The sequence below is a fragment of the Phoenix dactylifera genome, chromosome 17 (genome assembly GCF_051530095.1).
Source record: "Phoenix dactylifera cultivar Ajwa chromosome 17, Ajwa_hap1_PhDact_Kaust_v1.1, whole genome shotgun sequence".
NCBI classification, from domain to species: Eukaryota; Viridiplantae; Streptophyta; class Magnoliopsida; order Arecales; family Arecaceae; genus Phoenix; species Phoenix dactylifera.
The window spans coordinates 8,937,327-8,953,061 of NC_143206.1; the positions used below are offsets into that span (position 1 = coordinate 8,937,327).

General features: G+C 39.0%; 1 protein-coding gene and 1 pseudogene across 1 annotated transcript; one reads left to right on the forward strand and one right to left on the reverse strand.

Moving 5' to 3' along the window:
- Positions 1–2,401: 2,401 nt before the first annotated feature.
- LOC120112961 (adenylate isopentenyltransferase 5, chloroplastic pseudogene) lies at positions 2,402–3,856 on the forward strand (annotated as a pseudogene).
- Positions 3,857–10,414: 6,558 nt separating this feature from the next.
- On the reverse strand, positions 10,415–15,523 carry LOC120112872 (organelle RRM domain-containing protein 1, chloroplastic-like). The gene is made up of 4 exons (XM_039132847.3): positions 14,956–15,523; positions 11,228–11,296; positions 10,882–10,988; positions 10,415–10,788 (listed from the first exon to the last, which is right to left on the reverse strand). Exons 1-4 carry the CDS (start codon positions 15,206–15,208, stop codon positions 10,702–10,704), a joined length of 516 nt encoding a protein of 171 aa, XP_038988775.1. The 5' UTR covers positions 15,209–15,523; the 3' UTR covers positions 10,415–10,701.
- Between the last annotated feature and the right edge of the window lie 212 nt (positions 15,524–15,735).

Here is a 15,735-nt window from a genome sequence, read left to right on the forward strand (position 1 = left end):
CGTATTTTACTACTGAGCAATATAGTCTAAAGTATCTAGACTATTTTAGCAAAAGTATCAAACTTATTTTTCCTTGTGTCCATCTCGTTAGTGTTATTATGGCATCAGTATAATTTTTTTGACACAAGTATCATTGACCGGTCAATTTACTCTGGTAGTATGAATATTTTAGCATTCTATCATAAGAAAGGGTTTCAATGTCAAGAATTAGATAAGGATTTGGCAGCACAATTGCGGATATCTAGATATATATTTTGCATGGGTGCTAAATATATAAGCAATAAACTTTTTTCTTCTTTAGAATTTGGCCAAGTGTGAGGACTCATGTAGGCGTGTGTTTAGTTCCACATCGGTTATTCATTGGATAGATCTTGCATACTTATACAGGATCAAGAAATATAAATAATACTTTTCGGCTAGCCATTTTGGGTGAGGTTTTAAATTGTGACAAATGGTATCAGAGCGGACCCGACCTATAACTTATGTGGACTAGGGGACACTGCAGCACAAATCCATTCAGACTAGCTACAGGCTGATCGTGGTGCTTATGATTAGATTTGAATAGATTTGAACCCTTAGTCCGACAGGACGTCAAGTCTTAAATTGGAGGAGTATGTGAGGACTCATGCTGGCGTGTGTTTAGTCCCACATCGGTTATTCGCTGGGTAGAACTTAGGTACTTATATAGGATCAAGGAATATAAATAATACCTTTCGGCTAGCCATTTTGAATGAGGTCCTAGGTTGTGACAAAAATAACTAAGAGTGAGCTTGAGGATGAGTTGGATGATCAAAAGTGAAACATGGAGCATAAAGAAAGGAAAACAAGCAAATTCATTACTAAATATTTAAAACAAAAGTCAAAATTCAATTGGGAAATGTGAGAGAACAAAAAGAACTCAAAAGATCCTAGACATAAGAGATTCCTCTAACACCTTCTCTGCACCTCCATCTCCCTCAATTCCTTCCTATCTGATTCCAATGCATTCACTGAGTGTTGTTCTGCTCAATTGACAAGTTGCACGATGATGACTCCTTCTCCTCCAACGCCTCCCTCGTTTTTGACACCTCCTTTGATGGATCGATTTGTTAAGCATAGCAACATTTCCTGCCCAAAACCCCAGCCCTCATATCCTGTTCTTCCCTTCCAGCGAAATCAGCATCCATCGAGTCCCGCCGGTCTGCCAATCCTTTGATTGCCAAAGAATGAGCTAATTATATTGTTAGGAGAAACTACCAAAGGAAGAGAAATGGCTAGAAAGAGAGAGGCACGATTATTAAAGAAATGACAACATCTATTATTTATATGTTTTAAATCGTAAATTTATTTGAGAATATTTCAGTTATTTTTGGAGGTATGATCAACTGAAACTTTTGCTATTTGTTTTTAGAAGTATAGATTTTTATTGTCACTACAATTGTTATTGCTATTTTTTTATTTTTTTATTAGAGAAAAAGAGTTGCAAGCCTCCTTAGGAACATAATTTCCATGACATTGTTCACCATTATATCGGAATCCCTAAATTCATAGGCAAAATTAGTAAACTAGAGAATATCTAAATATGAGACTTCTTGTTTGGTTGTGTCACACCCACGACTTTGGGACAAGGGTTGTATCTTTTGCACCAAAAAAAAAAAATTACCTTCCTTCGCACGAAACCATCATTCCTTTGAAGCCTGTTTAGGTGGATGAAAGATAAAGTTTAAAGTGCTTTGAGATATGAGTAATGCACGGTCTTTGATTAATTTGCGCAAAGGATACAACCTCCGACCATGATTTTGTTACATATCAAACCAAATTTATTAGTAGTCTCAGTTGAGCCAACCTACATTGCATCCCACTGCAGAGCATCCTATGTAGCATAGTCAAAGTGTCAGCAAGTCGGTAGCCTAAGTATTATGGCAAGCAAGGACATGAGTTATCTATTGAAGTGAATAGCCATGAAGATCCTTGGAGTTCCCATATCCTTTAGACTCCTGTACTGTATCTCGTGGGTTATAGCAATCCATGCATTTATGTAGAAGGCATTTGAAGTGTCATATTATATCTATATAAATCTTTGTACTCAGCCATTTTAGAGACGGTCAAGAATTGAATACAAAGCCATTAGTGAGTTTGTCCAATTATCCAATTCTACTTCTCACCACAACATTAAGAGTGATTTAATGGCCCAAGCATCTGAGCCCAACAAACATCCAGAGCTAACAAACTTTGTTTCCTTGCATATCAGAAGGCACAGCCAGATATCCCACCAGAGATTGAAAGGCTCTATCTTATTATTAATATCCAACCGACAGTACCTTTTTTTTTCCATCCTTTGTCCTAAATCAGTTCCTTTTTTAACTAATGGTATTCCTTCTATATCTTAATCAGCTTTACTCTCCGAGGTAGCCGGCAACCGCAACCCCCTTCGAGCTTCCGGCCAGCTTCGAGGCCCTTCTCCATGGAGACACCCTGCGGCCTCCCCAGCCGAAAGGACAACAAGGTCGTGTTCGTCTTGGGAGCGACCGGCTCCGGAAAATCCAAGCTGGCCATCGCCCTCGCCACCCAATTCGACGGCGAAATAATCAACTCCGACAAGATGCAAGTGTACGGCGGCCTCGACGTGATCACCAATAAGGTGACCAAGGAGGAGTCCGCCGGCATCCCCCATCACTTGCTAGGTGTCGTCCACCCGGATGCCGACTTCACCGCGTTAGATTTCCGCCGCGAGGCCGTGCATGCCATCGACTCCATCCTCGGGCGCGGTCGCGTCCCCATCGTCGCCGGCGGCTCCAACTCGTACATTGAAGGGCTGGTCGACGGCGAGGGCGGCGAGTTCCGGTCCCGGTACCAGTGCTTGTTCCTGTGGGTGGACGCGGCGCTGCCGCTCCTCCACTCCTTCGTGTCGGCACGGGTGGATAGGATGGCGGAGAAGGGGCTGGTGGAGGAGGCGCGAAGCTTGTTCCACGCCAATGCGGACTACTCCCGCGGTATCCGGAGGTCGATCGGGGTGCCCGAGATGGACCATTACTTCCGCATGGAGGCATCGGCGGACGAGGAAACCCGGGCCAGGATTTTGGAGGCGGCGGTGGATGAGATCAAGGCCAATACATGCAAGCTGACCTGCATTCAGCTGCAGAAGATCCACCGCTTCTGCACCCTCCCTGGTTGGGACCTGCACCGCATCGACGCCGGCGAGTTCTTTCTGAAGCGAGGCCAGGAGGGGGAGGCCGAGGCATGGGAGAAGGTGGTGGAGAGTCCCAGCACGGAGATCGTGCGAAGATTTCTGACCGGGGCCGGTGGGGTTAAGCATATGGCTGGTGAAGAAGGAACCGCCGACGATAACAAGCAGGATAACGGTGAGGTTGCCGATAAACATGGAACCGCAGGGAAGTACAAGGATGAGAATTGCGAGGTTAAGCATGTGGCTGGTGACGATGGAGCCACCGATCGCAAGAACGCGGATGAAAACGGGAGTGAAGCTGGTGCCAATGGAGAAGGACCCAAGAACGTGGTTAAGGATGTGAAGTGTGAGACTGAGACTGGTCATGTTAATGGAATAGCAGCCAACCGTGAGGTTTAATCTGCCATGGACAAACCTTATGCTTATGAAGAACCAAAATAATTAATAATAATAATAATAATAATAATGATGATGATGATGATGATGTGCGTCTAGATTTTAGTTTTGTAGCTGGAGTTATTAGATTTATTATGAAATTTTAAAGAGTCGAATGGAGAGAGAGAAGAGAAGTACAACTTTGTACAACTTTCAGAATGAAAGTGGATTTATCAAATTCACTGCATGGATAGTAAAAATAATAATAATAATAATAATTGTTACGATGGGAAAATCATTGGCACCAATATTGTGGCTTGCATGCATCTCATGTGTTGAGACTTGGAACGAATGAAGGATGGGCAAGCTTATTATATATATAGTTTGTAAAAGATTTCTGACTTCGTGCACCAGCTTGGATGCATGCATGCATGGCGTTCTGATTTTGCTAGCCTTTTGAAACGAGCCCATCCATCTGGAGGGTTCCGTTTTCTTTGCTTTTGTCGTGTGAATGGGAATCCTAATTATTTACTTCTCTTGATGAGGATAATATTCCTAAGGTCGTGAAAGCCCCCAATGTTCACGGAGTTATATTATTTAAAGATATATACGTGGTGGAAGCACGAATCCTCTTTGCATTTATGTCTTCTTTATCTCCTCTTTGTTTTACCGTTTGAACTGGATGAGGTTTAGAGTGGCAGGTTATAATTTGCCAACCGAGATGGAATAAATTCTGCAATCCTTACTTGTTTCGTTGGTGCGAAGAATTTTTTCCTCACTAAAATATTTTAACTCGCAAACCGATCTCCGAAAAAGTAGTTTTTACATTTTTTTTTAACTTTAATGGCCATTTCATACATCACGGATATGAATACACCCAATAGAATCGGAAAACAAAAAATTCTGAAGTGCTCCGGGTATCTCTCTCTCCCCAGTCTATAGGATACCTCCTGAGTAGCTCGCAACATATGCTGCCACCCAGTCGGCCGCCCCATTGGCCTCACGATATACATGCATGGCCTGAAATGTAACACTCTCCCTCGCCATCTCCCAAATGCGGCGGAGCAGGGGGTGAACTCTAGAGTAGTTTATGTTTTGTTGAGCATCCATTTTTTCTAGAGAAGTTGTGTAAAATACCTATTATGCCGTTAATAAAGAAAAAGATCCTACCCCAATCTATCTAAAAGCTTAAGAACATTTTTGGAAGAAAAAAAATTCAATTTTCAGTGAGTAGAAATTGGACTTTTCCATGTCTCTCATAGATTTTTTCCCACAAAGTGTAGAGATCTTATTCCCATAAAAAAGTCACTTTTTCCATGCATATACATACATACGTATGTACATAGATACATACCCACACACACACATACAAGCTAAAGTGACTTCCCAAAATTTTGTATTACAATAATAGAGATGTATAATGAATTAACCCTTATATATTTATTGATGTTATTTGAAAAAAAAATTAATGATAGAAGGTGAACTAAAAAAGAATTATATAATGTCCAAAGATGTCAAACTTGTTACAATCTACAACCACAATAAACTAATCTTTTATTCAAAAGAAAGTTAGTTACCAAATCATGAGTGAAAAATCTGTCGTAACCCAAGACCTCGTCTTGGGTTCCTTAATCCTATATAAGTATCCAAGATCTACTCAGCGAATAACCGATGTGGGACTAAATACACTCCCGCATGGGTCCTCACATACTTCTCTCATTTAAGCCCTGACGTCCTCGTCAGCTTAAAGGTTCAAATTCATTCAAATCTAATCACAGCCACTACGATCGGCTCGTAGTCAGTCTCCATGAACCAATACTGTAGTGTCCCCCAGTCCACATAGGCTATGGGCCGAATTCGCTTTGATGCTATTTGTAACAATCCAAGACCTCACCCAAAATAAGCTAGCCAAAAAATATTATTTGAGTTCCTTGATCCTGTAAAAGTACCCAAGATCAACCCAGTAAATAACCAATGTAGGACTAAATACACAAATGCACGAGTCCTCACGTACTCCCCTCATTTAAGTCCTAACATCCTTATCAGGCTAAGGGTTTAAATCAATTCAAATCTAATCATAAGCACCATGATCGGCCCACAGTCTGCTCCAATGAATTTGTGCTGCAGTGTTTCCTAATCCACAAAGGTTATGAGTCAGGTCTGTTCTGATACTATTTGTAACAACTCAAGACCTCAGACCTCACCCAAAAAGATTAGCCAGAAGGTATTTTTTGGGTTTCTTAATTCAGTATAAGTACCCAAGATCTATCCCGTGAATAACCGATGAGGGACTAAATGCACGTCCACACAGGTCCTCATATACTCTTCTCATTTAAGCCCCGATGTCCTCGTCAGGCTAAGAGTTAAAATTCATTCAAATCTAATCGCAACCACTATGATCGGCTCGTAGTTAGCCTCCATGAACCCATGATGAAGTGTCCCCTAATCCATATAAGCTATGAGTCGAGCTCACTCTGATACCATAAAGTGTCACACCCTAAATTCGGTATAAGACATAGTGATGCTACCATAGAGTATTGGCCACAATAACACGAAGCCCATAATGACACTTTATATAGCATGATAAAAAAATTGTCCAATGTCATTTGCTAAACGAAAAGAAGCATGTACATGGCATCTAAATCTAACATATGATTTCCTAGATATAACTACACTTATTGCTAGCTTGCAACTATGCTTCAAGTTTTATTCTTTCATCATTTATTTACTTATTCTTCTCCACTCCTAGCAACCTTAATTCTTTGAAACAAAAATAACATAAAGAGATAAATGAGCTCTGTAGCTCAGAAGTAACCATGCACCACCTTGCTAGATCAAGAGTAAATTTTTACATGATTCAATGCATCATTTGGAGAGTAAAATTATAGTGTAAAATAAAATATTTGATAAATATAATAATAAACTGTTGTAGCAAACCAATCGTGTATGCACAAATCATGCAAGTTCATAAAGTTGAAGGTGCAATTTAAAATATCCATAATCGTCAATTGTTTGCCATTTATCCATACTTTTAATCAAAACAGTGCTCACAAATTTTCGCGCTACGGTCACTATAATCTGTGATGGGGTCGTCTTCGTAATCGATAAGATTTTATAATTCATATTCATTACCAACTTTAACTCATTGGCAGAGAGTTGTTTTTGTTGGATGCTAGCTGCAGGGTGTCAATTAGCCTCCATTTCTAAAAGCGATCATAGCTATTTGAGAGCTCGTAAAATATTGCATATTTTCGTAAATCATATATTTATAAATAGGTTGGAATTTCTAAATAGCATCGCAAAAGTTTAAAATATATAATCGTGCCATATATATCATTTTCATACAATTTTTTATAATCACAAGTCATGCGTAAATCATTTATAATAAAATATTCAATAAAGATACTATTTGGCCAAAAATATGGAATATTTACAATCATATGCTTGATCCTAAATTTTAAGAGAATAAAAAGCTCATCACATCACTATAATTTATATTTTAATTTTAGAGAACATAATTCATGTGTAAATTATCCACAGTAAAGCATAATTCTAAAATGAATTATTCATGAATCATGAAACCTAAATTTTTTGTAAGAAAATGAAAAACTAAACACATCATTATATTTATATTTTCGTAATGCATATAAATTAAATAATTCAAAAATTAACAATATTCATGCTAGGGCCACTTATCACTGTTTGCCCAAAGATCACTAGGTTCAGTTGGACAAAACCGTTGCACCTATCAAAACATTAAAAGATAATAATAAACTATTTACTATTCACTATTTAAAATCTAAATTTAAATTAAAAATTTCTAAGCAACTCGAAATGAACTTAAGCAAGCTTTAAACCCCGACTGGGTAAATCAGACTAGGATCTACGAATCAGATAGAGAGAATGGTTGCACCTAGGATGAAACCTCTCTCTCAATTTTCTTCTCTCTCTCTCTCTCTCTCTCTCTCTCTCTCTCTCTCTCTTCCCCCCCCCCCCCCCCCCCTATCCCGATGACCCTTTGCCGGATTCCAGCCATTGCCGGGTTGATCGGAAAGAGGGGGAGATAGGGGAGGAGAGGGAGACTTGGCTTTGAGGAAGTGTTGCGGCCACTAATCTGGCGACACAAGCGAGGGCACGATGAGCCCAAGCAGAGGAAGGAAGAAGGGAAGGGAGAAAGGAAGGGAAGGAGAGGAGAAGGGAGAAGGGCTCTATGGAGGAAGAAGAAGGGCCCGGTGAGCCCATGCAGACGGGGAGGGGAAGAAATAGAGGGAGGAGACCGCGGATTCCGTGATCTCCTCATGCTATTCTTCCAAAATCAGAGCACGCCAGAAAAGGAAAGAAGAGGGGCAGGGCTCTGGCGATGTCACGCGGCCCTGCCTCCCTTGTGGCGAGGATCACGGCCAACTCCATCCAGCTGGCCATCCCTAAAATAGGATGTCACAAAATCAATGAAAATTAATATATATATTATAATATTATAACAAATTAATACACTTTTTTGAAATAAAAAGATGGAGTTGAAGTATGGCAAAGTTAAGTAATCCAAAAGTTTGTGTTACAATAATAGAGATATATGATAAATTAACCTCATATATATTCCGAATCTAACTAGTGACCTTGAATATGGGTCCAGAAAATGAGTGCATGGCTCATGTATGCAACACACACAAGTTCATTCAGCACAGACATGCACATGCATGCGTCTTGAGGGACGTTTGAAGATCACCACTCTCATTGCTTCTAGCCAGAAGCAACATGTAAGCCAATTTCGATCCAGAGCAACAAACTAGGAATTAGCAATGTACATGCAAAGTGTGTGATTTAACCTATTTACTTGGGAAATCTTAGACAAAAGACCAAAGCGAGAGATGTTCATGCCATTCCGGCTCTCTCTCAAGATAATTCAGATTGAAAAAGCAAACATTCAATAACAACAAAAGCCCCTTAACAGAAGAGTGCAATAACTCCTCTACATATCACCATTTTGGTTGAAATTCCTCCATACTTGTATTCATGTTTACAGGTCTTCCCAACTTTTATGATGCAAGTGTGCTTGGCTTTGATAAGGAATGGAGGCAAATGGAATAAAGCTTCACATACACAAGTCTCTATCTACCTCAGCCAGCCACCAGTAACAATCCTTTTTTGCACGCTGCTCGATCCTCTCCATGTTCATGCTCATGCCCATGCTCACGTCCATGGCCATTACCATCCTCCTGGATCCCCTGAAGCATCCTTCGTTGGCAGAACCGCGCAAGCTTGGATTTTTTTTTCTTCTTCTTATGGTATTTACGGAGTTAGAGGATGGTTACAAGTGGTTTGAGTATTTCATGCTCTTTGTGCCAAAAAAGAAGAGAGATAATAGAGATTGAAACTAAGAAGCTTGCCTCGTGCTTAAGACATGAAGATGATATCATGCTTCAACCGATGAACTACTATTTTCTATCTGCTTTGCAGCAGTTGGTCAGGGTTTAATTAGCAATCAAAGAAGAACACTTCTTTCTCCTTTTCAATTATTCAAAATGATCCAACTATTGTAAAGACTTAGAATTCCAAAAAAAAAAGTTCACATTTCCATTGATGTAACAAGAATCGTAGGAGAGGTTTGAAAAGAAAAACCAACAAATCCCAAGGACTCCGGTGTTGCCTCATCTTCGTCGTCTATCAGGAACGTGCATCAAACATGCTAATTACTGGTATCAATATATATAAATACGTATTACTAATGAATATCTACTAGTGGAGTTGACAAGTTTTCAGTCAGTGACATGCATCAAGATTTGTGCCTTCAAGGTGGTCTCCTTATGCAGGGATGGGACAAAAATATTCGCCAATAAAGGCTACTGTGCATGTGAATCGGATGCACATTCGTATACACCACCACCACAACTGTAAGGATAACTATGTAGTCCAACTTATATCATATGCTCCCCTATAGTTTAAATAATTAGTTCGAGCTTATACGCATTGATCATGGGTTAATGAGTTATGCAACATTTCTATAGTAAATTACCCGAAAACATATAATATACGTATTAAACAACGGCAATCACAAATATCAGCCTAGATGGTAGGAGGATTTCCAAATGGAATGTGCGGCCATATCACTAAAGACCTGTGCAGATATGTGTTTAGTCCCACATCGGTTATTCGCTAGATAAATTTTAGATACTTATATAATATCAAGGAACCCAAATAATACCTTCCGACTAGCCATTTTGAGTAAAATTCTGGATTATTACTAATTATATTAAAGCGGATCCGACTCATAACCTATGTGGATTATGAGATACTGCAGCACAGATACATTAGGGTCGATCACGAGTCGATCGTGGTACTTATGATTAAATTTGAATAAATTTGAACCTTTAGCCTGATGAAGATGTCAGAACTTAAATGGATAGAGTATGTGAAAACCCATGTGGACGTGTGTTTAGTCCAACATCGGTTGTTCGTTAGATAGATCTTGAATACTTATATAGGACCAAGAAACCAAATAGTACTTTTTAGCTAGTCATTTTGAGTAAGGTTCTGAGTTGTTACACACGTAGGTTTAGAGCGTGACAACAAATATTTAAAAATAATTTATGATGCTAAATTTCTATTAGTTAAGATATATGTTTATTTATCCGTAAATTTGTGTACACTATCATGAAATATTGAAACCGGTCTCGTTTGGAAAAAGATCGAGAAATCAATCTTGATGTTCTGCTTGTGGAAATTTTCACACACCTTTTTTTTTTGGCTCGTATATGCCGGGCGTGTGCGTTTTTACTGTGTCAATGCCTTATCAACATGAGCATGACACATGATTTTAAATCATTGCTTCCAGTAACACTTATAACCACATCACAAACAACAGCAGCATTCACATGGACCACAAGAAAAAGGTATGTGTTAAATCCTTTCAAGCCTATTAATAAGCACATGTTTCAGTTAAGCTTGAAAGTAAGCACGCTTACAGAATTCAAGAAAAAATTTTTGTACATATAACCACCATCTGTTTCAAATATGATAAGCTGTATATCGGAAACTGAGACAGCTAATCTTATATTACATAGTCAAACATTCCGCAACCACTTAATCTTTCTATTTTGTTATATAAAAGGAAGCCTATGATGTGTTTAAACTGAAGTTAGAACAAATGTAGAATACTTGAGTTAGAATTGGTAAGGTATGGCCCTCACTTGCTTGGAAGGGGATTCAGGCTTCGCCATCATAACAGCAATAAATCTGCCATCAACAAACTAAAAGGAAAAGAATAATTTACAGTTAAAAATGACAAGCATTAATTGGTCCCGAAATATTTCAGAATACAGATCCTAGAAAAAGAAAATTACCTTTCCATCCATCTCTTTTACAGCCCGTCGTGCATCTTGCTCACGAGCAAACCAAAGATACGCCAATCCCAAGGACTCTTTAGATGTTTTGCTTGAAACAATTTTAACTGCAGCATTGCAGTGAGGAAGTAAATATACAGGTTTGCTGATGAATTCCTTGTGAAATTGTCAATGCAGCCATAAATTGCTTTATTATCAATTCGATGCCATTCACCAAGTACTCTGCTTATATAATTTATACATGATCTTTCATCTTTCTGTCCAATTGAGTACTTTCTTATCTTTGCTAACATCAACCAAGAAAGAAGAGAATCTTAGCATAGGAAAAGGAAAGTTTAGATCTCACCTCTGCTAACTTCTCCAAAGCATGAAAAGATCTTTGCCAAATATCCCTCAGATGTTGTGCGTGATAATCCTGTATCAGCATATCATTTGGGCATTAAATAGAAAACAAATGATTGTAGTAAAGTAAATTTTGCATAATTCTGAAGTGGTCCCTGTGTACTGAAAAAGAACGTGACAATAAAGAAACATTTTTTTGATATATATTCTTGCTAAGTTTTGACAATGCAATTTTGAACCAACTGTATTTTCCCATTTTACCATCTGGATAAGAAATCCTATGAAATCAACTTGAATTATATCTTCATAGATATTATCATATTGATTGTCTATCAGTAGTTGCTGCCTTTATCTATACCCAAGTATACGTGCTACATATGTCACAAAAAAGTTTTCTTTCAATACCTATAGTCTCACTTATTCTAACTTCCAGCCAATCTCCTCATAGAATTTCTAATATAAGCCTTGTTACTTGCTGTACGTTTTCTTGTGAATTAACATATCTGGAAAAAATTTGTCCACCCTGCCTAAGATGAAGCTAGTTGGATTCTTGAAGATGATGGACATCGCTCTTTCAGATAACCCTGGAACTTCATAAGGCAAACCAGTTCAACTTTTGCTTAGTTCAACGTAATCTAGTCTAGGTGGTGGGTATGGAAACATTAAATGGCCTCACGGAGAGCTCTGCACCTGAAATAGTTAAAGATTCCAGGAAAAATGCTTCAAATGAGAGAGGTAGTACTAAATGGTCGTCTCATGCTGAGCATACCATCAGACCTTAGAAGATCTTATTTTCAATTGCTCATATGATTGCTCAATATGGAGGGCAATTTGAATGAGTTATGGGATGCACACTTTTGGGAAGGAAGCCTAAACTGAAGTTAATAGAACTAGAAATTTAGAGGTGAGAAGTCTGTCATTAAGATTGTGAGATATACAGCTTGTACTCCAGCTCCCACATTTTGGAGAAGAGGATTGAGATTTTTGCTTTCCAATGATTGAATAGAAAATAGAGGCTGAGATAATAGAGGAGCTAGCGAAGATAGTGTTCCTTAACAAAGCAGTAAGAATAAAGGCTCCAAAGATTTGGGATTTAACTCATGGACAAATTGCTAAAGATTTGGCAAGTATGAGGCCTCAGAAATAAAAGATCAGATATTCACTATTCCAAGAATTAACCTGCTCTGGTGCTAAAATAACATGAAGGGCCCGACACTTTTGACACCAAATGATGCATTACAAATTGATCCCAGAAACCAAATAATGCAAGAGAGAGATGTTAGAGAAGAAAGGAAGAAGACGAAGAGAGTAAGAGAGAGAGATAATGTTGGAACTCCACTCAAAAAGATTTGAAGCTTTACTACCCTCAAAACTATCAATATCAAGTATTAATTTTTAACTCTAACACAATTGATTCAATAGATTCTATATTTAGAGAAAATAAGCAAATCTTAACATAAAGAAAGAAACCAATTATAATCAAAGATTATACAGCCTTTGGAATCCCCAAAATGACAAATGCTACACCTAATCGACATCCATAAGCCCTATAAGCTCTAACTCAGAAAGTACAAACACCCCAAAGCCCTCCTCCCCTTTCCCCCAACAACACATGCACATCCCCCCCAAAAAAAGGAATCAAACCACGTTACTACTCAAATACCGCATTAGTATCAAAATCAAGTTTTAAGGCAATTTCAGTATTTCTCTAGTAAAACACTTATAACTCCTCTGCCATAGGTTAGATTCACACAATTCTTGAGCCACCAAAATGCTTGTTCTAAGCGAGGGCTGATGGAGCAACTTTCAACTTCAAACTATCTAAATACTTTGGTGAAGCTTTCTCTTGACCCCTCCTGTTTGGTAGGGATGGCAACAGGTCGGGTATGGGTTGGGTTGGCCAATACCTGTACCTACCCCACAATTAGAAACCTCGTACTCATACGCGCATTGTACCCGTCTCAGATTAGGTCAGGTAAAGTAGATGGTGCGGGTCGGATTCGGTTGATAAGACGGATCAGATCAGGTCGGGTCAGGTAAGAAACTCATCATGCAAACATTCTAAAATAATTGTAACTTTGGGGGTGGGATTTAGATTAAGGCTATATCGGGTCGGGTTCGGAACGGGGCATACCATTACCCACACCCAAACAGAACCCGCTTTAGGTATTTATCTAGAACCCATTCCCACCGCAGGGTTTAAATGGATCGGATAAAACGCACACCATTCAGGTTAGGTTGGGTCGGGTATCCGATGGGTTGGTTGCAATTGCCACCCTACTTTTGGTGTCTGTAGAAAACTTCTAATGTTATCTACATCAAATATAAGTCCCATTAAGTAATAAAAAGACTAGTCACAAAGAAATGATTCATCAAATTATGCTCTATGAACGATAACTCATTGCAACTTCATCCATCACCCTCTTCAAATGTTCAAAATATAAACAACCTGAGCAATCTGACAAACCTTCTCAAATCTATGTGATATCCACTTTACAAATCCTACTTGAAGATTAAAAATACTTCCATCAGCATGTCATCTAAAATGAAACACGGCATTTGATCTCTTCTAGTTACACCCATCTTTTAGTTATCGAAAGCAGGAGCAGTTGACAAAGCAGATTCAGATGTGCATACAGGGAAGAACATCCCTCGAAAAATGTAGAACAAGTAATCTTTAGGAAGCAGGTGATGGAATCAGTTTCTGAAGAGATCTCAAAGCAAGCATTACACTTTAAATAGAAGTTCCCAGCTACTAAGCCCACACCTCCGCCATTTTTAGCCTATAGCTTCATTTCTTTAACTCTTGAATCTGAATCTGCTTATATGGACACCCTAAAACTTGGTCCTTCAACACTCAGATCTCTCTCCTTCATCCCAAATGTTCACCTTCCAAATTGCGACGATTTTTTTTAAAGAAATCGAGATAATTAAAGTAGTTAATTTTAACATTTCATCTTGTACACAAGCAACATTTAAAATATTAGATAAAATCTCCAAAAGGAGAACCATATCAATGCAGAAAACCAAAAACATCAAAGCCAAAAGTTTTCTTGAATGTCAACATGCATAGAGATATTTAATACACAAGTTGGACCAAGGAGGTTCTGTGACAGTGTTGTTTGTTGCTCGCTTGTGTAGTTGAGATTTTCTTGTAGTTCTTTCTTTTTCCTTTCTTTTTTCTTTCTTGTCCAATATATCAAGGAGGGGAAGGGAGGAGTACTACCCTTCTTTTCTCCTTTTTTTTAAAATTAAAAACAAAGTCAGTTCATAATACCTTGTGCAATTCCTATCTTTAAAGAGCAAATGATGATAGTCAACACCTTCGTACTTCATATACATCACTCTTAATTACAACTAATCACAGGCCTTTTGCTGCTCTCATGCTTCATGCATATGATAATACCTTGGTCATATAAGCTTACTGCAAACACATCTCAAGAACCATTCGTAAGCTGATCAAGAAACAATATATTATTTCAATATAAAAGGGTTTTTGCCTGATAACATGTAATATTTTTTCTTATTTCAAAGTTGCTTATATCTCTCTACTCAATCCTTTTCTTTTTAAGCAAAGAAATATCATGGTTATCTGTTGCAGCAGCGATGCACACAGCACATTGATCAAGACGGGAAATAAAAGCTGAAAGAAAGCCCAAAACAGAGCATATGAACCGTAAAACTGGAAGCGGTGAAGACCAAATAAAAAAAAAAAAAGCAGATGGAGCTTACCTTTGACGAAGATCCTGGATGAAGAAGGGTTTTCTACTGTGGAGGAAGACTCAGGGATGGTGCAGCAACGGACAGGTTGCAGGTTAGAGTGATGGCGGCTCCCAGGTGAAGAGATGGAAATCAGGGGGGGGTTGGAGGTTAGGGTTTGAGGGAAGAGGGGAAACGATGGCGAGGCGGCGGAGATGACGCAAGGTCTTCGAGAGCAAAGCAGAGGGGAGAGGACCGAAGGGGATGCCAGGTGACGAAGCGCCATCCGAACCAGAAGAAACGCCTACAAGATGTTTGTTGAAAGTCCAATGCAGAAAAAGCAATATGGGGCGACTTGGTGGATGTTCCAGAAAATGCATTGCGTATGCTCGTACATATTTTTGGTGTGACAGAAGACAGCTGAAACCATTACAACAATCATTGTGATGTTATTACCGTTGTTTTATTTTAAAATATTTAATAAATGGTGAGGGCAATGGCTTGGCGAAGCCATAGGCATGTCAAAAGCCATACGGCACCGCAGAATTTCTCCAAAGCTAACTTCGATAGCTATGCATCGGGCGATGGCAAGAGAGGCGAAGCTGAATTTATGATCAGAAGTCTAGACTCCAGCTTTATAGCAGCTAGAGAGAGTCCAATTTTTGATATCTTGATCGTAAGAGCAGAGCTGAGAGCTGCTTAGACAAGCATCAACCATGCGCAGCACACTATAAGAGCTGATTCCATCCTAGTTAAGGACAACTCTACTATGTGATTGGTTAAATCCACAAGCAGACCAGAGGGGTGGATGCA